This window comes from Meriones unguiculatus, chromosome 18 (genome assembly GCF_030254825.1).
Source record: "Meriones unguiculatus strain TT.TT164.6M chromosome 18, Bangor_MerUng_6.1, whole genome shotgun sequence".
Lineage (NCBI taxonomy): Eukaryota > Metazoa > Chordata > Mammalia > Rodentia > Muridae > Meriones > Meriones unguiculatus.
Window position 1 is genome coordinate 16,293,787 of NC_083365.1, and position 25,490 is coordinate 16,319,276.

Here is a 25,490-nt window from a genome sequence, read left to right on the forward strand (position 1 = left end):
CTTCTGTGGTGGTTAGAGGACAGCTTTGTGGAGTTACTTCTTCAGGGATGGCACTTGGGTTACAGGCTTGTGTTGAAAATACCTCTACCTGCCGAGTTATTCTGCCAGCCTTTCGTTGCTGTTTTTAAAATGATACTGACTTTGTGGCAGCTACAGGAACACAGATAGGATGGAAGTGAGGAGGGGTGAAATAGCAGACACGTAAGTATTTCTGAACAGTTATGTAAAAGTGCTGTGGGTCAGGTGAGTGGACAGGTAGGAAGATGAGGAAGGAGTGCTCCGAGGAGTGGGCATCAGGGACAAGTCGGCGCCTAAGTTTACAGCTTGCACAGAGCAGCATATGCTGAGGCACAACTTATCCTGTGACTGCATGGACCATCCAGGGAGCTTGCACGGTCAGAGGCAGGATGCAGGGGGACCAGAAAGATAGATGGGTAAGAATCAGATCCTGAAAACCTTAGAGGTGCTGTCTATGGAGTTTAACTCTTAAGGTCACCAAAAGCCAGTTGGACAGAGGTAAAGCTGGCTTGCAAAATAAACTAGGAACATACAGAAGAACACACAGGACAGAAAGATTAAGACCTGAGTTAAGACAGCAGTGACCAGATGGAGTTTTTGAGGTAGAAGTGACAGGAGGTCATGAGTTCCATGGTTTGGAGGTGTAAAGAAGAAAGACAGGACAAGGGTTACCAGCTAGTTTCTCACGCTTTGACACCGAATGGTTGTGTCACTAGGCACATAGGAGGTGTAGACTGTGTCTGTGAGGTGTGAGGGAGAGTGGGAATCACCTGTCCTCTGCTGAAGGAACGGGAGGGAAGAAAGGCTTCTTGTTTCTTTTCTCTTTCTGTGTAAACTGTCCCGACTAAAGTGCCCCAAATGCCATCTGCATCAGTGTGTATAGTCTGTGGGGATAATAATCAGGTTAAATATATTGTGTGTGTATCTTTCTCTTCTCACTGCATGATAATCTGTAAAATGCAGATTACTATAAAATAGTTGGATCTCTTTATTTAAAAACAAACTCAGAAGAGTGAGAGAGCCGCGCTCATCCTGCAGTCTTAGTCCTTAAGGTTGTTTTTTGTCAATACTACATTATGTAACACATGCTGTGTAAGCCAAGTTACATGTAGTGTAAATCAGATTTTCCCAGATACTAGAAATGCATGGTTAGATTGGTTGTGTATAAATGAAGCATGGGACCCAAAGCCTAGGTGATGTGCTTTTCTATACCTTTCACATGAGAACTGTTTATGCCGGACATCTTGACTGAACTGTGAATTGGGGATCCTTGAAGTCAGCATATGTGACTTCTGTGGGGATACAAACACAAGAGACTGTGCATTGATTGTCATATGTGGTCCATGTGTATCAGTGGCTCTGTCAGCATTTGGTCCTTACGTTCTGACACTGGGGCATTTTATCTCTTAATTCTTCATTTGAATACACATTGTTTTGAATATTACTCTCCCTTTATTACATTTAAACTCATTGTAAAACAAATTAAATGTTTAAGTTACTGAGCCAACAAATTTCTATTTTCTGTTCCTGCCCCTCATTTTATTGTTTGAAATAAGTTCCATGACTCTGGGGTAGTGGTTCCGGTTCTCAAAAAATGTGCTTCCTGCTTGCAGAAACTAATTGGAGAAGCATGGTGGAGACGTCAGATGGCTTGGAAACATCAGAAAATGAGAAAATGGTTCCCTGTAAGTATGGCCCTTCTGAGAAGCCCCTCGATACCACCCTGGTGGGTAAGCAGCCAGCAGCGGCTGCAGGGAGCTCTCCCTCAGCCCCAAGCCAGGGGAAAATTGCAGGTGACAAGGATGAACTGAAGCCAGACGACCTGGAGTGGGCCTCTCAGCAGAGCACCGAGACCGGCTCCTTGGATGGCAGCTGCCGAGATCTTTTGAATTCCTCTATCACCAGCACAACCAGCACTCTTGTACCTGGCATGCTTGAAGAAGAGGATGATGAAGAGGAGGAGGAGGAGGATTATACTCATGAACCCACATCAGAAGAAGTGCAGCTCAATAGTAGAATCGAGTCCTGGGTCTCTGAGACCCAGAGGACTATGGAGACCCTGCAGCTCGGCGAGGCCCTTCCTGGCTGCGAGGAGGATAGTGCAGAGCAAAGTGGAGATGAGGCAGCAGATGCACCCGAGGGGCTGGAGTCGGGGGGAGATGGTGAGGCCTGGACTCTTGAGCAGCAGCCTGAGCCCAGCAGCTCTGTGAGCAAAGAACACTGATTCCAGTTCTGCTCCCCAAAGTAATAACTCAGGAAGTGGCAGCTGTCCCCAGCTGCAGCCATTTACCTGACGCTCAACATCTTCCACTGTCCAGTTGCTCACTGTGTTTTTAATTCCCAACAGACTTTTGTAACTCTTATCTATTTTGTTATGATCTATCTCTAGCTTTGCTTTTAACTAGTGTCCAAGTCTGTTTCTAAGAATTGTGTAGGAAATTCAGACTTTGTTCCAACTTACTTTGTAATTAAAAAAAAAAAAATGACTAAAGAAAGAAGACCAAATTCTAAAGAAAACAAAACAACTAATGGCTATTTAAGGGTATTTTACAAACTAAAGATCAAGGTTCTAAGGACCAGTGTTTGTTTGCAGACCTATCTCCTTCAGGCTAATCTGTCGGAGTTATGGAAGCTGCTTTTGAAAAGAGCTGGAGGTAGGTAGCATCAGGGACTAAACGGCCGGGGGCAGCAAGGCTGCCCAGCGCTGTGCATTAAAAAATGGATACAGATTTTACTTGGTCCACAATGTTTATTTCTGAAGTCACTGGTCATCGTAACTCCTGAAGGTCAGGATGGACCAAAACAGCCTGCAGGAGTTAGGTGAGCACCGAAGCTGGTGTTATCTGTGGAAAGGGACAGAAGTAAGAGCAAACAGTCACCATGGTAGGACTTGCCAGGTTCCGTCTGACACTTGCCTCTTACCTCAGGAATGCTCTTGTACATAGTATGTAAAGTTAGGCAAGCTCTGACAGGTGAACGATGAGCAAGTTTGTGTCAGCACAGCGCCTCCGGTGGGCACCCAGAAGCAAGGCTGTCCGCTGTGCTCTGCTGCTGATGTTTGCTTTAGACCCTCTTGGTTTGAGGCGTGGATCTGTTTGCGTATTCAAACTCGTCCACATTGTAAGTCATTTCATCTTTCTTTAAATGTACATTTCTGCACCTTCCTCATAGAAGAACCACAGTTACAGGAAGTTGGGGAAAGGAATTTTGCAGTCTGTGACGTGTTTGGGGAAGGCTGGGAAGAACCTATAGAAGAAAAGAGAAAGGTTTTCTGATTGTGTTGATCCTTCAGATGATTTATCATATACAAATACATGCAGAAATAATTTTATTCACAATTATTTATCTCTACCTTTCTCTAGGAATGTGTGTGTGTTTGCATGGGAGAATCTCAACTTAGCTGTTTGTTTCTGTCCAGCCACCACCTGGCTGCTAGTGTCCTCAGCAAATTTCTGTAGGATGGGAGAGTCATACATCACCCATCTCTTGTCTTCCATCTCCTCCTTCCTTCACCCCCAGCCTCCAGTACACAGATGGACACATGAACTTTCCTACCCACAAGCTCCCAGAAGCAGGCAGCAAGGGGCTGCTCTCCTCCCCTGGTTACGTGGGGCGGGACTTTGCCTCCCAGAGGCAGAAGGGACAGCTAGAGAAAGTCTTTACTGAGAAAATTGGGACCTACTGTCATAGTTCGGAGTTTGATATTCCTGGCATTTAATGCTAGAGAGAGAGCGATTCTTGGCTGATGTTATAGTATTTGTGAATTGTGAAAATTTAGGAGCATTGCTCTATAAAAAATGTCAGTTTGTCAACTTCATTAGTGTGCTAAGGGACAGTAGTTGGCCATCCAGTGTGAACTGTTGTCCAGGGTAGATTTTAGGCACCAATCATCTGATAGTTCATTTAGACGTAAGGAATGAAGCTGACACGGTGGGCGTGGATTTGCACGGGCGGATTCTTACTGTCTGCATATTTGGAAGCCTTAACTTGTTTAAAGAAATGATAGAGGTTTTGAACGACTGACAGCCTTGAAAGTAGATTTGAAAACTTTTGCTACTTTTCATGATACTGTTTCCTGCTTGATGTCAGTGGTTCAGCCAGCCCTTGATCTTGAGGTAGTGGCTTTTCAGAGGTTTCTTGTCTTTCATTCTCTTCTGGACATGAATCATCATTTTAGAATTTTGGCACTTGTACCAAAAGAGAAGCTGAGGAAATCTTGAAAACACCAGTAACTTAGTTTTGCTGTAGTTGTCAGAAGCTGAGTGAGTGTCCTCTCACAGGCAGTGGCTTTTCTGCCACAAGTCCAAGGGACCACAGGCTTTACGCAGGGAACCAGTCACTTCTGGAGGACAGCCCAGATTATCAAAGGAAGCACTACCATGCTGGGAGTACCCCTAAGTACTCATCAGTGATGTCTTATAGTTTGTTTCCTTTGGGTAAATTTGGGGGATATTTGTGTATATTGAGTTCCAGGCCTTCGAGGAAGTATGAGAAATAGGAAAGTTTTATTTTTGGAAGTAGGTATGATTCACTCTTTGGAGTCTTAGAAATAAATCTAATGGCAAGAATAAGAGTTTATTGGCACAAGAAATAAAAACTGATCTTTTTTATTTTTTTTAGTGTGTAGATGTAGTTTAACTGGCAATAATTAGTGTTAGGTTTCTATCAGTACATGAATTACAGTATAAATTACACTCCCCTGGTCAGACTCCCTCTTGGTAGGCTTGTTGTTATGAAGATTACTCCTTAAAGACAGGTGTTATTAATAGCTTAATTTTTTTTGTTTTAATCTTTGTAAATGATGTAATATAATTTCTTTTGACTAAATATGGAAAAATAACGTGTGTTATACATTGAAAAGTTTTTACAGGCTTTGACTGGAATCATTTTTGAAGAGATGGTATTTTATATGCTTCCAGTGTTTGGAAAGAATTAGTCAAAAGGAATTCAAATAATTTAAATATTGACAAATTAATATCCAAATAACATACTTGTGTGATTTTTTTTTTAATAACCTGGGGAAAGTGGGAGGTGGGAATTACAATGTGCAAATAAAGAGCGATCTTTACATTCATTTTCGACTCGACACAAAACTGCTAAATCGTAACACATTGTTACTTTAATATATGTATAAAGTATTACTGTTTGTAAAGCTGCTGTTTGCTTAAGAAATTATCATGTAAGTATTTTCTGTACATTGTGCCAACAGATTAGAACATTAATTTAATTCGCCGAAGGCTTATCTTTTTATTTAAATTTTTTTTCCTGTGGAATATTTTATTTGCAGACATTTTTCCATCTCCCTTGTTCCTTTCAGCCTTTATGCCCATCACAGATTCTGCAGAATCTAAACCCGAACCCTGGTTAATAATAACATTTAAACTTCGTTGGCACATCACACCTTAAAAGTATTTGTATTGTTTTGTAATTTAATTTCTAAGTATACCACCTGAATTTATAATTTAATGTCTTAATTGTAATGCTCTAATAAAAACTAGCAAAATTAGTGGATTATGTCAAGAGAGGATTTTGTGTTCTTTCTCTGTGTGATGGATAAAAGTTACCTCAGGTTCAGAGGTGGGTAACAGCCCTTTGCACATTATGAGCACTGGTGGCTGTTGAAATGCGTTCTGCTGTCGCCCAGCTCCCTGACCTCCTCTACAAGCGGGCGGCTTGTAAAGGCCTTGCCTGCTGTGGTCCTGGCGTTCACTGGGTTTGCCAGAATTCTCACGAGGACCTAAGAGCAGTGTTTGGAGTGGTCAGGGTGATCACGGTGCTGCACCCGCCTGTCTTTTGTGTGCCGACTGTCCTGGTGTTGGGCTCCTGTAGAGCCTAAGCCCGTGGTTGACCCTGTCATGTTGATGTGGTTTGTGCCATCCTTTCCTGATGATACAGCTGTAGAAACTTGTCCCCCAGTTTTTGTTCGAATTAAACAGAAGAGTGTGTGCGTAGCTCCTGAAGACAGCCTGAAGGTGCCCTTTCTGATGAAAAGCAAAAGGAAGTATATTCAATAATAGGTTTTCTGCCACATGCTTATTTCTGAGTCTGGCATGCTATAACTTGGAAACCATGTCCACAGGTGGTGTTTTAGACCATCTGTTGAGTAGTTAATATCCTGAAACTTTCTAAATTAGAAATATCATTAGCTCAGTTCCAGACCCCTCAAGAAAGCAAGTAACATCACAAAGAGGTCACATGACACATTTGGTTTCTCTGTGCCTTTAGAAGTTATGTTTATACTATGCTGTAGTTTGTTTGGAGTGTGATAGAATTGTGTCTAATAATACACGTGACATCATTTCAGAATGTTTTATTACTAAAAAACATGTCCAGGGAGTTGTCACTGGAAGAAAATGAACTCTCGGTGTTGGTGGCTGGGAACATCAGTGTTGGTTCTGGTGCTGGGGTGCCTATGGCAAGTGTTGGTTCTGGTATTGGGGTGCCTATGGTAGTTGCTTTCATAAAGCAGTGAGGTTGCTGCATCCTTGGCTCTTCCTTTCACAAACCATTTCTCTAGCATGGCATGCTGTGTTTTTCCGGAGTCTGGGATTAAACCCATGCTCTCCTGGGTAAGCCCAGCTCTAAGCCACAGCTGGCTCAATGGCATTTCAGTGTAAAACCTGACAAATCAGAGTGAATCCTTCCTGCTTTTTCAGCTGATTGTGACTCTTCCATTTTGTTCCCATGACGGCCGTGCTCATAGTTTCTCTGCCAGGCATAGGCTCCATCTCAGGAAACCACTACTTTTGTGCATGTGTAAGAGCCATGCTAAGGCTTTGTGTGAGAGAGCAGCTGTCCTGTCACACCCCAAGTCCTCTTCACTTTCTGGTTCTTTTGCTATCTTTGCCACAACCACAGTTAACTGCTGAAATCTGTTGCCCTTCAACATCATCCATGAGAGCTGGAATCAATGCTGACACGTCTCCCAATAGGTCATGTTTTTGTATGTGGTGCTGTTGGGGATGGAACCCAAATCCTTGCATATACTTAGGGACACACTCTGTCTCTGAGGAACATCCCCAAACCGTGACTTCCTGTTGGTGTACTTTTTAAACGATTTTATTTGGGCTTCTTAGGCTACTTCCTTCTGGTTAGGGTCAAGTCCAGTCTTCGTTTCAGGATATTTCCAACTTCTCATCCAGCTGCATCAACAGCAACCAGGAGGAGCAGGGGTGGACACCAGCAGCCTTCTTTCTCAGAGTCACCCTCCACATTCTCTGGGCTCTGGCTTTTATTCCCTCTCCAGATCATCAGAGTGGAACTGTGTGGGAAAGAGCTCCTCTCAGAGCCCGCAGGAGGCAAATAGTCTGCTGCTGTGGACCATCTCAATCAGTCCCACACCCCACACCTGGGAGCAAAACTAAACCAGGTTTACATCCACAACAACTGCCTGATGACATCTGGAGTGGTCATTTCCAGAAGGTTCTGAAGTTATTTCATCCAGATCCATCAGAGGAATCTATCTACAGCAGCTCCAGCCTTTAAAAACATATATTGGCCTCTCTGTTACTTTAATAAAATATTTAGTATTAGCTATGTAAACAGTGAAGAGGGCTCTGGTACTAATCTGTTCCGTTCTGAGATGCTTCCGCTTCCTTTCCAGACCTGCCACACCCAGCCAGTTTGACACAACTGCCCCACATGCCCTTTCACCTTGCTCTTGCATGTCACAGGAGCAGCAGCTTTCTTCAGTCCCCGTGAACCAGCGTCTGCATACTCCCCTAAGTCTCTGAGCTTCTCAGAAGTGAGAGTTAAGAGTCTTTCTCTGGGTTGGGCTCTATCTTAAAAGAATGCTGTAGCTAATTTGAGTTTTTTTTTTTTTCTTTCTTTCTTTTTGTCCATACCACTAAACTTGCCTCAGCTACCTGGCCCTTTTGCCCTGCTGTCATTTATGTGTGCGCCGGGTTGGTATTTCCAGTCTCCCTCATGAGCCTGCCCTTTGGGTTCACCGCTTGGCCAGCTGGTGCCAAAAGTCCAGCTTCCAGCCAGTTTTAGTCTTAGACCTTCTCCTCCTTCATCATTTTTAGCTTGTGATTGAACGTGAGAGATGTGTACTTTTTCCCTTCAGTTCAACGTTTACGAATCGTTGTGTGGTTATCAATTTCAATATTGTTCTGTCTTGGGGGATAGGGAGGCCCAAGGAGACATCAGCTGAGGTTGGTGGAACAGCCAGAACACTTACAGTATTTATTGATGTGCGGTTCTCTGTCTTACATAGGCATGGTCATGGGCACCCCAAAACAGTTACATAACACAGTACCATCAAATGTTGTTGAGGCCAGATCACCAGTCCAGATGTAATGACAGTGTACACATTTGAAACACTGGTGGGTTTATACGCTGAAGTGAGCGCATATTACCCACAGGTGTGCTCAGCAGCAGGTGGGCGCAAACCTTCAGACTCTGCTAAAGCACAGTGTTCATGAAGGGCAATAAAATGCGGAATGGCTGCAACGGCCTAAGCCTGTCTCTTCCAAGATTTGACCCTCAGCTCAAATCTTCCCCCATGACTGACTTTCGTGCCCTCTGTTAATTTAGTTTCTTATCAGCTTTTAAACAACTATTAGATGTTACCGTTAAAAGGCAGTGGGTCACTTATCCTCCGTATCTCTTTACAATCGCCCATGTCACCCAGTGTCAGGGGAACCAGGGTACTGGTGTAGAATCGTGGAGTTTTGGCTCTGCCATTTTCAGACAGTGGGCCTTGATCAAATCACAGGACTGGTAAGAGGGCGTGAATGGGTGAACGTGCAGGAGCATAGGAGGAGAAAAGGGAGGAAGGGAGGGCTTGGGAGGAGAAGAGGGAAGGGACCACAGCCGGGATACAAAGTGAATAAACTGTAATAAATAATAAAAAAACTTAAAAATTCTCTAAGAACTTCCAGGAGTTTTCAAGGTGGTGCCAACTTAAATGCATCCTGTGGCATGCATTTAAATAGAAAGAGAGAGAGAGAGAGAGAGAGAGAGAGAGAGAGAGAGAGAGAGAACGAAAGAAAGGAAAGAAAGAAAGAAAACTGATGCACATTTGGGTGTGTGGTGTTGGAGGGGGAATTCATATTGCTCATCACAGCTTCTCAAGCCACTGGGGTGACTTAGGGAATTCAGCCAAAAGCATGTTGCCCCTGTTGGTGGTAATTGTCAACAGAGGTCTGCTCCAAGACGCCGAATCTTGTGCCAGCAAAGACCAAATGTAAGGATGGTGGCCTTTACCCTTGTCCCATTGGCCTTCCCCTACTGGCCAAAGGGGTGCAGCCATCAGGCCAGCAGAGAGTTGCTACTTTGGTAAGAAGAGGCAGTAGCCACAAGTGAATGGCTGGCCGGTCAGACTTGCTGGAAAGAAACAGGCCCGTCTCCGGATCTCCCCCACTCACTGCTGCGTGTGTGTATCTCGTGTGTTGGGGCCCTTCCGGACCACGGGTTCCCATCCTTTGATCTGGCTCTCCCTCACAGGGAGCCCTGGCCAAAGGACGGGCCTTCTACACAACTGACCACTGTCGCAGCAACCAGGCAAGCACATTTCTATTTTCATCTCAGTTCCCAGCATCTTGGGAAAGAACTTGGCTCTTCCTCTGGACCAGACCCCTGCGGAGGGAGGAGCGCCTGCAGGCTCCTTCGGTAACCTTTCTTTGACTTGGACTCAGAAGACAAAGGTGATCTTGAGTGCTGCGGAGACACAGCGTCCTTTATGCTACCACCAGGCCCCGGGAGCCGCCTGTTCGCCAGCACTGAGGCCCCTTTGTCCTGGCGGGGGATTGTGGCCTCCCTGCCCGTGCCCCTCCCCGCCAGTCGCTGTGCCTGAAGAAGCCTTTGGACTTGCCCGGCGCACACTGGCTCTTTCTTCTCGGGCTCCTACAGCTTCGGTGCTGCGCGCCTGGTCGCCTGGCCCGCCGGCTCGATCCGTGCAAAAGCGCGCGGAGCCCAGCCTCCCCGGCCAGCCCCAGCTTCTGCCAAGGCTACGGCCAGTGGCAGTCCAGGGCCGCAGTTCCCGCAGCAGCCTCCAGGAGGCGCAGCGACGCCCTAGGAGGAGGCTCTCGAATCTAAGCAAGCAAACGGCTTCTAGAAAGTCCAAGAGAACAGGGGCTCATGCAAGGATATTAAGAGAGGGCGAACCCATTCAAATCTTACTGTAAAGATTCCAGACATGGCAGAAAAGACGGAAGCCAGGGAGAGTGGACACGCACGAAGGTTTATTTAGAGCCCTTGACTAGCATTTTGGACACCGCAGTCAATGTCCGTGTGAACCTCAGTGAAAAACTGGGTAAATGATGGTGCATTTGTACAACGGCACTACAAAGCCAGTGAAATAACCTATCTGCAAGTGCATGAGAAAGATGAGGATTTCGCCAAGCAAAACAAGTTAAAAAGTGTGTGCGATTTTTTTTTAAATTTAATATCATTATTATTATTGTTGTTTGTTAGGGAAAGAAAAAAAAAACATAGTTATGTATGAGGGCAATATGTGTCCTGCGTGGCACTAAAATGCCAGGATTGTGTCTAAATTAGAATGTGTATGAATTTAATTTCCCCCAATAAATAAGGTACTTCTATGTAAAATGAAAAGGGGGCTTAAAAGGTGAAGTCAGCTCAAGAGGCCAAAAGGGCTCATGGGATTATGACAGCAGCTTTACAGTGGTGTGCTGGTGGAGCCCAGCCTCTTCTAGAGGGCTTACATGCGTGGCTGAGTCCTCACACCTGGCCGTTTGCATTCCTACCAGCCCAGCAGAGAGCAGGGCACCAGGGCTGCCTTTCTTCTCCCTGCACTGCTCCGCAAAGTGTGTGCCTGCCCCTCTGTCCCCTCTTCTGAGGCCCCTCCAGCCTCACCCTGAGCCTCAGCCCTGAGCCTCAGCAAGGGAGGAGCAAACTGAGCAAAAGGCCTTGTAAGTGGATCCCTCAATCCCAGCACCCGGGAAGCAGAGGTTGGTGGATATCCGTGAGTTCAAGGCCAGCATGGTCTGCAAAGCAAGTCCAGGACAGTCAGGGTGACACAGAGAAACCCTGTCTCAAAACACCATGAAAAAAAAAGTTCTCTGGCTTAGCTAAGGGGCCCTGTGTCCTCTCTGATCTACCAGTCTTTCCTGGCTAAACTCTCACCTAGAACCCTCCCTTTAGGGAAGGTGATTCGGTAACACTTAGCATTAGCTGGATGAACTCAATTCTCCTGTCTCAGCCTCTTGAGTGCTAAGATTACAGGTGTACGGCTACACACCAACTTTGTTCCCCACAGCTAACCAGGGGCTATACAGCAAGACCCCTGCCTCAAACAAAAATCCTAAAAGAGACAACAAACTATCCAAATAGTAGGTTTCGAGCAGAAATTAAAGAAACACGAAGTTCGTCTAGTCTGAGAGTCAGTGTGAAGGGAGCCTGCCAAGCCAGGAGACGGAACTCGGTAACGGGACAACAGAGTGACAACATTTGAGGAATGATTAGTTTGAAGAGTTTGAGCCTGAGCCTCCCCCCCCCACCTTTTTTTTTCTTTTTTTGTGGCAGAGACACCAAACCAAACTCCCTGGAATTGGAGTGGTAGATAGTTGTGAGCTGCTATGTGGATGCCGGGAATCCAGGTTTAGTACTCTTAACTTTGGGCCATACCTCTAGCCCCATTTGCTTACTGTTTAGTGTGTGTGTGCGCATGTGGAGGTCAGAGGAAAACTTGCAGGGGTCAGCTGTTCTTTCATCGCGTGGGTCCCAGAGTTTGAAACTCAGGTCGTCATCAGGCTTGGCAGCCGAGTAGTTTCCTCCACTAGGTCATCTCACTGGCCCCTTTCCTACTTTGTGTTTAGCGATAGGCTCTTGTGAGGTTGTGAAGGCTGGCCTCGGATTCTGCGTCTGGCCTCAGTCAGGGCTGCCCAGCCAGAGCTTCCTGTCTGCAGTGCTGCAAACTGCCCACACAGCACAGAGTAGTCCAGGCCATAAACTACATCCCCGCACTCCTGGATCGAAGCCAACCTTCCCATCATCTGGGATTTATTTTCTTGTAATAAATACTCACATGCCTTTAGAACTGGCTCAGGCTTGCCTTAGCCATGACCCACACACTATGTAGTGGCCTGTGATTTTTTTTTTTTTCATTTTTCTCTGACCCTGAAGGACTTGAAGTGGCCTTGGAAAACACAGGGGTCTGCCCTGAGAGCTGTTCCAACACCTGAGCTTTTGGTGAGTCTGTCTTCGCTCTCCCCATACGAATTCCAGGCAGAGGCTGGTGGATGGAAGTTCCCATGTGAGGCTCTTCTCTTCACCTTGATCTGATTTGATGGAGAATAGGAAGACAGTCAAGTTTCCAACCCAGGCTGCGCCTACTGTTTTTTCTTTCTTTCTTAATATCATGTGCAAAATGTTCCTTTCTTCCTGGTGTAACACAAAAATTCACTATATTGCCATTAAAACAAAAAAATCTGTAACAAATGTAGCAGGTTAACTAACACAAGTTTATCAATATTTCATAGGTTAATTAGTTCATTCTTTGTCCATTAGAGGTTCTCATGTTTCATGTGCAACATCTACCCAGCTCATCCCAATGTCTTCAAAATTTCCTGCTTACTAGCCTACCAAGTCTAGAATCTCATTGGAACTCATCTGCCCAGTTGTCCCAAATCTCATTAAGCCATCTAAATTAGAACTGGCTGAGAGTTACCCAGGGACAAAGTAGTCTCTATTTGTGGACCCGGAGAAAGCGAAGAAACATTTCCTGCTCTTAAAATATTAACAGTTGAGAAGGCATGGAAGAGCAGCTCGTGAAAATCCAGCCCAAGAACGAAGAAAGTTAAAAGCAAAAAGCATCATTATGTTTCAAGCGGTTTACAAATGTGGCCAAACTCAGGTTCAAAGGCCTAACGACGGTCGTGGGAGGTCTGTAGATCTATCCCCTGACTCTGTTTGTCTATCTTAAAATAGAGAGAGGATGCAAGCTGTGGAGTAGAGGCATTGATAACCATCTTTGTGGAACCTTCCACAGTAGTGACAGATTTCACAATTCAGCTGCAGTGCGGAACCCTTTTTTGAAAAGCTGCTTACAAATCTGTTTGGGAAAAAGGAGTTGTGGATTCTCATGGTGAGCTTAGATGCAGCCTCTAAACAAACTGAAGTTGGAAGAGGTTGCTGTAACCATCCCATGACAGGTTTCTCTGTGGGGACAGGAGGATCATGAAATAGCACCTTCACACTCTGGGATGTTGTTGGCCAGGACAAAATTAGACCTTTATAAAGACATCATTTCCGGAACACTGGCAGTAATGACAGAGGGCAGATCCAAAACTAGCCAGAATGTTAGAGCATGGTTTTCTGGAGGTATGTGAACAAGCAGGATCTTCCCAAGCCTAGGAACATGGCAGATACCAAATATAGTTGCCTGACATTCCCCTCACCAGAGAAAATGGCACCTGCGGGCCACCTGTGTCACTAGTGGAGATGGCATAGACTGGCCCTCCAACTAACTCAAACTTCAGAAGCAGACAGTTGCCCGCGCACTGTGGCAAAGCCAGCTGCCTTTTCCTGGATACATCTGCAAAAATGAGCAGCCCATGGGTTGTAGGGCTGGGAATGGGGACAGCTTTCTCATACCATGCCTTTTACACACTACAGCAAAACCAGAATTAAATTAGGAAAAAAAAAAAAAAGAAGAAGAAGCAAAAACAGTGTTAGATTTTGAATGTTATCTTCCATCCCTCTAGCCTTGGTGGCTATTTCTGCAAATCCCTGTGGGAATATCTTTGAGTGGAAATAAATGAGAGCTGGAACTGGGCAGGTCCCCTTGTTGTGGTCTTGAGTCTGCCATTGGACTGTGATATCTCTTTGCAAAAGGAGAGGAAGAAACAGCCATTTACCCCCTCCATTTTTCCAAAACTAGCAGCCCACTCTTCAGTGCTTTCTTCAGTGCTTCTCAAGAAGAAATGATATTTGTTTTGTGACCACAGTGGTGAAGAGGATCAGAAAGGAACCTTTCCCCTAAGTTCTGTTTTATCCCCAGCTTCCTGCTTTAGCTTGTTTTGGTCCAAGAAACCAGCGAGCATTTTTAGTAGGGAATCAAGACTGTAACACTAGAGAAAATTTCAGCCTTTCCCTGATCTGCTTTCTTTGGAGTAGAGATCTAGCAGGGGGTTCATACTCACCCCTAAGCCTCCGGGCCCCAGCGGAGCAAAGGTCAGCTGGAGGAAGAGAGGCAAAGTGGCTTTTGTGTTCTGGTATCACCAAGGAGCCATCACCATGTCCATCTGTCCAAGTCTACTGCTGGCTTTGGTTAGTATTTCTTACCAGGACTGCACACCTGTGAGATTTGAGCATTGATGAGAAAGTCACAAGGTTAGCTCAGGGGATCAAGTTCCTAGCCACCCTCCGTGCTCCCTGAGTTGGGGTTCAACTTTACTCCAAAAAACCCATCTCTTTTCTAGCTGCTCTCATGGCACAGGCTCCCCTTCTGCTGGCATAGCCTAAGTGAGGGAGGAACCCAGAGGACATGAAAGAGAGGAATGGGAGCAGTCAGAGGCCGCCAGGGGACTATTTCAGTCTCACCTCCATTCTGTCTCCCTGCGGCCCCAGAATATGAGTTCTGGTTTAGCCATTCCCTTCAGTTTTGCAAAGCGTGGAGATGCAAAAAGAAAGTCAGTAAGGATTGAAAGGAAGGCGGATAAAGCTACAAAAGGTCTTCCCAAAGAAAAACAAATTCTAACAAAGTTGACAGGACGCTGAAAAGCCATTCTGGGCCTAAGAGCAATGGAAGCTCAGAGGTGAGGTGAGGAGGCTCATGCCTGCACTGGCTGGAACCCGAGACTAAGGCAGCCTGTGGTCAGTGAGAAGATGGGGTGGCCTTCTTCCCAGATTCTCCTGGCTGCTGGCTTAGTGTTTGAAATCATGAATAGTCTCAGGTACTAGAGCCAAGGCTCACAGAGAAATGCAACCTCAGCGGCCTCTCCCCTGAGGATTTCACCCCACCTCCACCCCAAGGTCTCAGCGTTCCCTCTCAGCTCCTGAATGAACCTGCATTTCCTCTGCCCAGCTGGGGCTCTAGCTTCCTGTGCGCTCAGCCTTCACTGTCATCTTCCCCGGGCATTTGATGGGCTCAGGAAATTGCACCAGACGGAAGATGGAGCGGCAATCAATTAAAAAAAAATTACGTTTCTAAGATAAATGAACCTAGCCTTCGCACAGGCTTGCTTGCCTACCATATGCCCTAATATCCGCGGAACAATACATCTAATTTCTAGCTGTTCCCTCGCCCCTCCCATCTGAGCAAGAAGGGAAATAGATTTTTAATCTTTCGCTTCCCAGCATACTGACGGTCCAGGAGCAAAAACTGCCTTTACTCTTAACCCATTCATCAGCTCTCACCCTCCCTCTGCTCCGCCCGGCTTCGTTTCTCCCGGCTACTAGTTTAGTAGGAGTCACGGTGCGTGACTCACGAAGCCGCAGCCTGATTGGACGAAAACCAAGCAGGAGCCCTCCCCCTCATCCCCCCTCCCCCCAAACCGGTCCGTCAATTACAGCTGTTCTCAGCTCCATTCACAGATTTATTAGCTCTCGCACGGCGAGGGAAATTCATTCGGCAAAGTTCATTCATAAAAATTTCAGCAGCCTGCGCACTACCCGCCCAGCTAGGCTGGCCGCGACGCTCGGGCTCCTCCCGAAGGAGACGGCGGGAGGGTCCGGGAGGGAAGGGCGCCCAGAGGAGGGGCGGTCCGGCCGGGATCGGATCGGACCCGAGCTGCAGCGAGGAGGCCCGGACCTCCGGCGGGAGGAACAATGCGGACCAGCGCCCGCCGCTAGGGCTCCTGGCTGGCGGCCCGGAAACCGAGGTCCTCCGAGAGGGGGCAGCCGTCCTCACCCCGGCCCGCACAGAAGGGCCTTTGACTCTTGTGTGCTTTTTTTTTTTAATATAATTTATTTATTTATTTCTCTCTCTCTCTCTCCTTCTTTGAAATGAACAATCGCGGGAACAAATAAAGGGTTAACGGGGCCGGTCGCTGCCCCGCCCCGTGGGAGCTGGAGGGAGCAGGTTTGAAAGTTCCTTCGCGCAGAGGGAAAGGAGGGGGGTGTGAATATTTCTGCTCAGGGCTAGAGGCGTGGCGGCACCCGCTACCCCAGGCCGGGGAACTCGGGTGCGAGGACCACCCCCCCGCCCCCCGGGGGCCTCTGCCAGGGCCGGGAAGGGCTGCAGCCAGGGCCGGGGAGGCGTCCTCCTGGGCTGTCACCCTTGTGCAGCCGGGGGACCCGGGAGGGTGGCTGTGCTGTGGGTCCACTGGACGGCGAGGCAGTGGAGGCTCCGGCGCCCCGTCTCTGCCCCGCCACGGCTATGCGAGAACGCAGCCAGGACAGCCAGGCAGGACTCGCGCTGTATGTAGGACTCTTTGGACACCTGGGGATGCTTCACAGGGCCAAGTACAGCCGCTTTCGGAACGAGTCCGTCACGTCTCTGGACGAAGTGAGCCCCGGAGGGTCGGTCGGAAACAAGGGCTCCACGCCGCCTCCCCACCCAGCCCTGGCCCCTCACCTGCCAGCTGAAGATGCCGTTGCGCACGCCCAGGAGAGCCCCACAGCGCTGTGCACCTTGATCCCGCGCATGGCAAGCATGAAGCTGGCCAACCCAATCACTTTTCTGAGTCTGAAAACCTTTTGCCTGGGTACCAAAGAGGTGCCCCGGCAGAAGCTTCAAGAGAACCAGGATCAGAGCAACCCACCGTCCCCGGAATTCAGTCTAAGCAGGACTGAGCCTGCACCTCCATCACATCCGGACCAGGTGGGACGCAGGGTCGCCTCCTTGCCTTCTGATATTTGTCCACTGCCTGGCCCTGGAGAGCAGACCCTCAGGAGCAAGCAGGACCGGCACGCTCTGCAGCACCTGTTGGGGACCGGTCTGAACTACTGTGTGAGGGTAAGTCCTAGACGCCCGCTCCCCGTGCGCTGGCTGAAGGGCAGCTGTGCTCTCCGTGGGGCCTTCGCTTTACCTGGTCAACAGAAGGGACACTTGGCCTCTCAGATTTCCTGCAGGGATCTGTACCAGAGTCAAGACCCCGTTTGCTCCGAGGGTCTGAGCTGTTGCTAGCCCTTAGGCAGCTGTCGAGGGCAGACATAGTTTCTCGTAGAGACTTCATAGGGACAGCCTAGTAGGTTATACTTGACATGACTACAGTAGAGATTTCTGTGCTAAGGTAGAGGAGCCTGTGGCACGAAAGGGATTTGACTTAGTTTAAATCTTTTTAATTTGACATTTAACAAGCACTTCTGAAAGCCTAGCAAAGTCCCGAGTGTTATAGCTGGAGCTGGCCTAGGCACTTGCCCACACAGAAGGAGGTAGGCCTGATCCGTGTGCCATGTCTCGTGTCAGGGTCCTCACTGGTGTTGGGTCCATCTTTGCCAAAACGAGATTTGAATAAGTAGCAATGCAGCTTCCCAGCTTCTGTCTTTTAGAGCTCAGATCTCAACTTATGCATGTTTGACAACAGGAGAGCACGGCAAGCGATGTATAGTGTGAGAATCCTTGGAGACCTTGGGACGTGGTGGGGGAATGTAGCTGGGTTTTGAGATTTATGAGAAGGTGTGTCGTGACAATGGCAAATCTGCTTGGTAGTGAGGCGGGTTCTGGACAGGAGCAAGAGTAGGATCAAAGATAGGCTAAACATACTAAAATCTGTACGCCTAAAGAAGTTAAACACCTGAAGAAGCTAATTGAAGGGGATCAACCCTCACTTAGAAAGACAAATGGGATGGACATTGGATGTAGGAGAAAACAAGTAACAGGACAGGAGTCTACCACAGAGGGCCTCTGAAAGACTCTACCTAACAGCGTATCAAAGCAGATGTTGAGACTCATAACCAAACCTTGGGCAGAGTGCAGGGAATCATATGAAAGAAGGGGGAGTTAGTAAGACCTGGAGAGGACAGGAGCTCCACAAGGACCGAATATATCTGGGCACAGGGGTCTTTTCTGAGACTGATTCTCCAACCACAGACCATGCATGGATATAACCTAGAACCCCTGCTCGGATGGAGCCCATGGCAGCTCAGCATCCAAGTGGGTTTCTCTAGTAAGGGGAACAGGGACTGTCTCTGACATGAACTCAGTGGCTGGCTCTTTGACCTCCCCACCCCCAAGGGAGGAGCAGCCTTGCTAGGCCACAGAGGAGGACATTGCAGCCAGTCCTGAAGAGACCTGATAAGCTAAGGTCAGATAGAAGGGGAGGAGGTCCTCCCTTATCAGTGGACTTAGAGAAGGTCAGGGAGGAGATGAGGGAGGGAGGGTGGGATTGAGAGGGAATGAGGGAGGGGGCTACAGCTGGGATGCAAAGTAAATAAACTGTAATTAATATAAATAATAAAAATTTAATTAAAAAAGAGTAGGATCAAAGTCACTGTGGGGGCTACAGGGAAGCATGGGGTTTGTCCTGGAGGGTAGGTGACGGGGGTGGGGGGGCGGCGGCATGGGGCTGGCGCATAGTCATTAGAACTGAACAAGTTAGATCGGGGAAGAGAGTGACCATCAAAGCCCATCCAGGGCCAAAGGAAGAGGACAGGTTCGCAGACAAACCACGAATGTAGCTTTAAAAAAGATCCGTCTGCTGGCTTATTTAACTCATGCCGGAGCGGGAAGAAATGCCCGAGGCCAGTGAGAACGCTTGCTGTTGTTCATGGAGGGTGTAGATGAGTTAGGATGAAGACTGGCGAATGAAGTCAAGTCTCGGGTGACACTCACGACGCCAGGGAGAGCAGAGTGAACTGGGAAAGGGCACGCCTAAGCTCAGGTTTGATTTACCAGATTACAGCTGAGGTATCAGAGGTGCTGGGTCTTGTCAGCCCGGCACTGAGCTTGCAAAGTCAGAACTGAAGGTAGAAAAGAATGTCTTCACTGTGTGCTGACAGCATGGATCTCAAGGAGGCCTTAGTGATGGATGCTGGAAGGACTGCAGAGAGATCAGGCTTGGGGCTGGCTTGGCAAATCGATGCCTACAGCCCCTGAGGAACGGAAGGAAGCTTGTGCGGCCCAGCTCCTGCCCTGCGCAGTGAATCGCACACCACGGCCAGGCTTGCATGTGTTTGTGGACCGTCCAGAAGCACTTGGCATTTGTCAGGCTCTAGGGTGCCAACGCTTTACGGTTTGGAGCGACTCCCAAACCTGTGCTCTCGACACCTGTCTATCGCCTTCAGATTTCTACCCCCCCCGCCCCACCTTTGTTCTCGCACCCTCTGCTGGCTCCCCACACTCACACACCTGTACACTTTTAGTTGTGGAAGGACTTTCTGGGTGGTGTCCATTTTCCCTGGGAGGTCCCCTTAACCGGTGTCTCTGCGTTTCTGATGAGGATGCCAGCTGTCTTCTCTAAGGGGTGATAGATAACTTACCCCGGAAGATATGCTGACCCCATAACCCAGAAGAACTCACAATTTTGCTGCGATATCATGATGTGCACCTCCAGTTTCAGCTGCCTCTCTCACAAAACCCTAAAATATCTTAATGTTTATAGATCCTAACTTGAGAAACAAAAAGGACTGCATTTGTCATGTTATCGAGTTAAAAATGTCTCTGAGGAAACGGAATCCCAAAGGAGTAATTTTTCAAGTCAAGAGCAGAGTGAGATCTGGACTCATGTCTCCTACATACCGTTCTTAGCTCTCTTCCCTGCAGGGTCCTCCTTGGCTGGCATTCTGTTCCTGAGATTTCTACTGGGAGGTGAACCAATTACCTAAGATGAAGCATCGGCCTCTTAATTTTCAGTGAGAAATATTGTATCGAGTGAGACAGCATGATTGCTATGTCCTTGTCTATAGGAACAAGCCTATGGGGATGTGAACAAAAGCTTGCGGTGGGGTGATAGATTCAGGTCAGGGGATCAAGCAATGCCCGGAATGGCAAGTGGACACAGGGCCAGTGAGGAAAATTTTTGTAGGTAAAAGAAGCCCCCGTGTTCCTCCTCCTTATCCACGTATGTGACCACTGCCTTCTACTCCCAGTCACTCATTTGTCGAACCTACACATGCCATGAGCCAATCACATTGCAGGAACTGTCATAGACAGTAGACATTGGTCAGTGAAATAGACTAAGCATAGGTGTTGTTCCTGGGGGCTTTTAATAAACAGAGAAGTCGGTGTCCTGTTCAAACATTAGTGGTGCCATGGATCTTGGGTGGAGAGGGCTGTATCCTTGGGGTCAGGACACCATTGCGATGGCCTCTTCATTTACTGCAACGGTAACTCCATTTTCCATCTACCCAAAGTCAAGAGTTGGCTTTGGGGTAAACAACTTTTTTTTTTCAAGATTCTTCCTGTGGTTGTATGATGTAGAATTAGTAATGCTATCAAAATTTTTGTGTGACTCCTAAGTGTCTATTTTTAAGGAACTTTCTCCTTTGAGTTCAGATTTTGATTCTCTTGGAGGTTTCTCAGGGGGGCTGGCCTTACCAGCCAACTTTCTAAGACAGCAAACCATAGCGGAACAAGTAGAGTCTGGGTAAAGTCCCAGCATGAAACAGCTTCATCCCATAATGTCAGATGGCGAATTTTGTCTTCAAAAGTAAGTAAGTAAGTAAGACAAAGCCTCCTGTCTCTGAGGCCTTTCCAGGGCGCTTTAATCAAGAGACACTGGTGTCAGTCTCCGAGGTACCCAGTACAATCTGCAGAGTGTTGGGATCAAAGGAGAGAGCCCTGAGTTGTTGTTGTTGTTCTGCTTCTTCTTGAGACAAGGTTTCTCTGTGTAGTTTTGGCCTCTGCCTCTGCTGGGATTACAGACATGCACTATCATGGTTCCTTTCTCCTTTGAAATGTTAATTTTATTTCCCACCACTCTCCAACATCGTCCCTAACACAGTCCGAAGACTAAGGCAGAGGGAGCCACCTTGGAGTCCTCCACCAGTGGTCTTCCCCGCTGTCCTCTGGGATAGACTGTTTTCTCTAAAAAAGCTCGGAGAACGGATGGTGCCTGTACTCGACAGTTAGTAAGTGGCAGATTGAGGCTCCCATCCAGGTTTGCCTCACTCTCGCCCCCTTCTCCTCCCATCAGCTCTCCCACCCCAAGACATACTGCCTAGAAGCTTCCTGATGGAGCCCGGTAGACAAGGCAGCGCTGTGCAGGGTCAGCTCACACAACTGGCCTGGCTGCCATCTGCACAATTGCAGACTCCAAACTTTGCCTCTCTGAGCCATTGCCCTAGACTGGACCCCCAGGGCTCCTGTGACAAGTGCCACACACCGGGTGGTCAAAGACTTGAGAAGCCCCGAGAGAAAACGTTAGAAGGGCCGGTTCAAGGCGACTCTACACCCCTGCCACCCAGCTCCCCTCACTTCTGTGGCTGTCTGCACCCAAAGGTGGCCAGGTTCGCACTGCTGCCCTTGGCATAGCCGTGTGAAAAAACTTCCAACCTCTTTATCTCTCATTTTCCAAACGGGCAAACATGATACACGAGCTGAAATGTCTTTTTGAGTGAACTTACTGTTTTGTTTTTTTCTTTTATGTAGTGGGACAAACGGTACTTGGGGACGAAAGGGAGGGAGGGATCCCGCCTCCTCGGTGGGAAAAGCCTTTTCTGGGCTGTAAATGCGGCGGTGTCCTGGAACGGGCTGTCCATGGTTCACAAAGAAGTCGTATGTCAGAAGTTACTTTGTACGCCAGTCGGTGGGGAGCTTGATAAGACTTTTTAAACAAATCTTGCTTCGATGTGATAAACTTGTCTTGTTGTTAGGGACGGGCTGAGATGAGAAAAGAAAAGGATTCAAAAAGCTTTGTACAAAACTTGTCATGGGGAGGGGTGGACATTCAAAGGTCTAGGTATACCTAGGTATATTAGAAGCTAGGTAGGCGTGTGTGTGACTAAATTTGGCCTTGGTACCTCACTAGGTCCCCTCCCTGGGGCCTAGCAGAACCTTCTTCCTAAGTTTTGGCTGTGTCTTCTCTTAGAGGAGCCCATCATCCATTGGCCTGCTCTGATCCCTCAGAGCAATAGATTGAAAACCCATGAAGACATTTATCTTACTGACTCTTCATTGTGCTGTTTCCAAAAGCCTTCCAAGGACTCTTTACATCGTTAAAAATGTAGTTTTCTAGCTTGCACCCTGAGACAGGGGATGCCAGGACCTGCATGTTAAGCCCCTACAGGGTTCTTATGCACATGAAAATGGAGAACACTGACTTGGATAAGTGCCTGGGATGCCTTTTGCCTCTCTGGCCATTTGGCAATCCCTGGAGATGCTTTCGGTTATGCCTGGGAGGGAAGGAGTGCTTCTGGTCTTAGTGTTTGGATGCAGCCAGGTGTCTGGCTGGACACAGACAGCTCCCGTAACAAGCCTTGTGCGGCCTAACCTGCCAATAGTGCTGAGTCACTCAGAGACAGCAAGGAAGCCTCGATGTGGGTCAGGAGCTAAAAAGGAATAACCTAGGGATTCAGAGGAATTGCAGTTCAAGTTAAGTCTCGTGTCCTTTCTTCTTTCTACTCTCTTAAACCCACACATTTTCTGAACCGCATACATTCCCACTCTATTTCCCACCCAACAGTACCCTGCCAACCCCCTTGGGATGTCAAGCACACCAGCAGCAAGATCAGGCATTCTCTCACTAGCAGCAGAGTTTTACTACAATCGCTGAAGGAAGTCAGGACAGGAACTCAGGCAGGACAGGAACCTGTAGGCAGGAGCTAATGCAGAGGCCATGGAAGGGTACTGCTTCCTGCCTTGCTCAGTGTGGCTTGCTTGACCTGCTTTCTTATAGAACCCAGGGCCAATCCAAAGACAACACCATCCACAGTGGGCTGGACCCTCCCACATCAATAACCAATTAAGAAAATGCCCCACAGCAAACATGGGGTAAGATGATCAATCCTCATTTAGAAAGACAGATGGGATGTGCATTGAACGTATGACAGGAGTCTACTGAGCGCATCTGAAAGACTCTAACTAGCAGTGTTTTCAAAGCAAAGACTCATGACCAAACCTTTGGCAGAGTACAGGGAATCATAAGAAAGAAGGGGAGTTAGTCTGATGGGGAAAGGATAGGAGCTCCACAAGGACCAAATATATCTGGGCACAGGGTCTTTTCTGAGACTGACATTCAACCAAGGACCATGTATGGATATAACCTAGAACCTCCACTCAGATGTAGCCTGTGGTAACTCAGTAACCAATTGGTTTCCCAAAGTGAGGGGAACAGGGACTATTTCTAACAGGAACTCGATGACTGGCTCTTTGGTCTCCCCACCCCCGAAGGGAGGAGCAGTCCTGTTAGACCACAGAGGAGGGCTTTGCAGCCAGTCCTGAAGATACCTGATAAAACAGGATCAGATGAATGGGGAGGAGGTCCCCCCCATCAGTGGACTTGGAAAGGGGCACGGTGGAGATGAGGGAGGGAGGGAGGGAGGGACTGGGAGGGAATGAGGGATCGGGACACGGCTGGGATACAGAGTTAATAAAATGTAACTGATAAAAAAAATAAATAAAATAAAATAAAAAAAAAGAAAAAAAAAAAAAAAAAAAAAAGAAAATGCCCCACAACTGGATAGGCATATTTTTTAGATGACTTTAATCCGTGTCAAGTTGACATAAAACTATCAATCACAGCAACACTGGAAAATAGTTTGTTTGAGCTATTTATTGGAAAGCGATTAAGGTGGAGAACAACAGAGGAGGACACTGACATTGACTTTGGTCCTCACAGATATTCATGTACGCCTGTGCACAGACCACATTTTTCTTACCCATACCTCTGTTGATGGGCACCTAGAGGTATGTGCCTACCTTAGCTGATGTGCTGATAAACAAGAAGTGTAAGTGTCTCTGTGGTGTGTTGACCTGGAGTCCTTTGGTGAAAACCCAGGGGTCATATGTGAGAGCTAATTTTAGCTTTTGGAGGAGACTCCATGCTAATTTCCACAGAGGCTGGACAAGTTTACAATCTCATCAACAGTGTATAAAGATTCCCTTTTGTCCACATCCTCGCCAGCATTTGCTTGTTTTTGTTTTTGTTTTTTTCATGACTGCCATTCTGACTGGAATGAGAAGGACTCTAACTGTAGGTCTTTCTGACGGCTAGTGAGGTAGAACATTTTCTTCATGTGTTAATGAGCCCCTGTGTCCAATTTTTTGAAACTTATTTTATTAGCTCATTTACTCTTGAGTTATTTGAATCCTTGTCTATCTTTCCTAGTTTTTTTCCATATTCTAGATATTAGTCTCCCATAACATTTGCAAATAGCAAAGGTTTTCTTCCGTTCTGTGTGCTGTCTCTTTGATCAATTAACTATTTTCTTTGCTGAACCGAAGCTTTTCTGTTTCATGGCGTCCCATCTGTCAACTGTCAGCATTATTTCCTGAGCGACTAGAGGCCTGTTCAGAAAACTTATGTCTATATCTTGAAGTGTTTTCCTGCCTGGTAGTTCCAGCATTTGGGGTCTTGCTTGAAGATCTTTGACTCATTTGAGTTGATTTTGTGTGGTGTACAGGAGACGGATCTGGTCTCATCACTCTCCATGTGGATGCCCAACTTTCATACCCTGTTTTCTAAAGATGCTGGGTTTGTTGTTGTTGTTGTTTTGTTTTTTTTTTCTCCAATGCATATTTTTGGCGTCTTTGTCAAAAATAAGGTTGCTGTATGTGTGGGTTATATCTGGTGCTTCTACTCCACTGATTTACATGGCTGCTTTTATGCCATTACTAAGCTATCTTTATTCAACAGTTCTGAAATCAACTATGGTGACACCTCCACCATTTTTTTTTTTTTTTTGAGATAAGGGTTCTCTGTGTAGCTTTGACTGTCCTGGAACTTGCTCTGTAGACCAGGCTGGACACCTGTCTTTGTCTTTGCTAGAATTAAAGGTGTGCGCTACCACTGCCCAGGACCCAGCATCATTCTTCTAGCTCAAAATTGCTATTGGCTTTATTGGTAATTTTGTAGCCTATCACTCTTCTAAAAGTGTTTATCAGACCTAGGAGTTTTCTGGTAAAGTCCATATGGTCTACAATGTACAGAATCATACCTGCAAGTAAGGCATGGGACAAACACTGCGGTGGGAGAGCTGCCAGCGAAAGGCACGGGCACCCCAGCAGGAGAAGAAGCATCAGGAGGGAGGAGGTTCCATTTCAGGCAAGTTGAACTGGGCATGGCAGAGTCATCCAGACGAAAGGGAGGCGGCCAGAGGCAGGTAAAAGTGTGGAAAAGTTCTGCTTGTGTTGTGTTTTGTAGCTCAGTGGTCGGTCATCTTTACCTGACCTGTTAAGTGGAGTGATGGAGGTGGTTTCAAAGAGTGGTAAAGACAGGAGTGCCTCTTCATCCGGCAGAATAGAAGGCCTCTTCTCTGATACCCTGAAGACTGGAAAGAAAAGACAAGACAATGCTGCATATATAATTTTGACACATAGGTGACTTACATAAGTCTACATTTGTGCTGTGAAGTCAGGGTCCTTTATTGGATGACTGTAGGCAGTGATTCATATTCTTTTCATTCCTTTTGAGTAGCTTCTGCCCACAGCATCCCATCTGTATTACACTTCTTCATTTCTCTGA

The 25,490-nt window shown here is 47.2% G+C and overlaps 2 protein-coding genes across 2 annotated transcripts in view; both read left to right on the forward strand.

The window, feature by feature from the left end:
* The window catches only part of Secisbp2l (SECIS binding protein 2 like), a 47,033-nt gene extending 41,501 nt beyond the window's left edge, over positions 1-5,532 (forward strand). Inside the window, exon 18 of the mRNA XM_021655933.2 lies at positions 1,632-5,532. Within this exon, the coding sequence (XP_021511608.1) occupies positions 1,632-2,242 (611 nt within the window). The 3' untranslated portion in view covers positions 2,243-5,532. The remainder of the gene's footprint in view (positions 1-1,631) is intronic.
* A 9,986-nt stretch (positions 5,533-15,518) lies between these two features.
* The window catches only part of Shc4 (SHC adaptor protein 4), a 94,727-nt gene continuing 84,755 nt past the window's right edge, over positions 15,519-25,490 (forward strand). Inside the window, exon 1 of the mRNA XM_060371480.1 lies at positions 15,519-16,882. Coding sequence (XP_060227463.1) covers positions 16,304-16,882 — 579 coding nt within the window. The 5' untranslated portion in view covers positions 15,519-16,303. The remainder of the gene's footprint in view (positions 16,883-25,490) is intronic.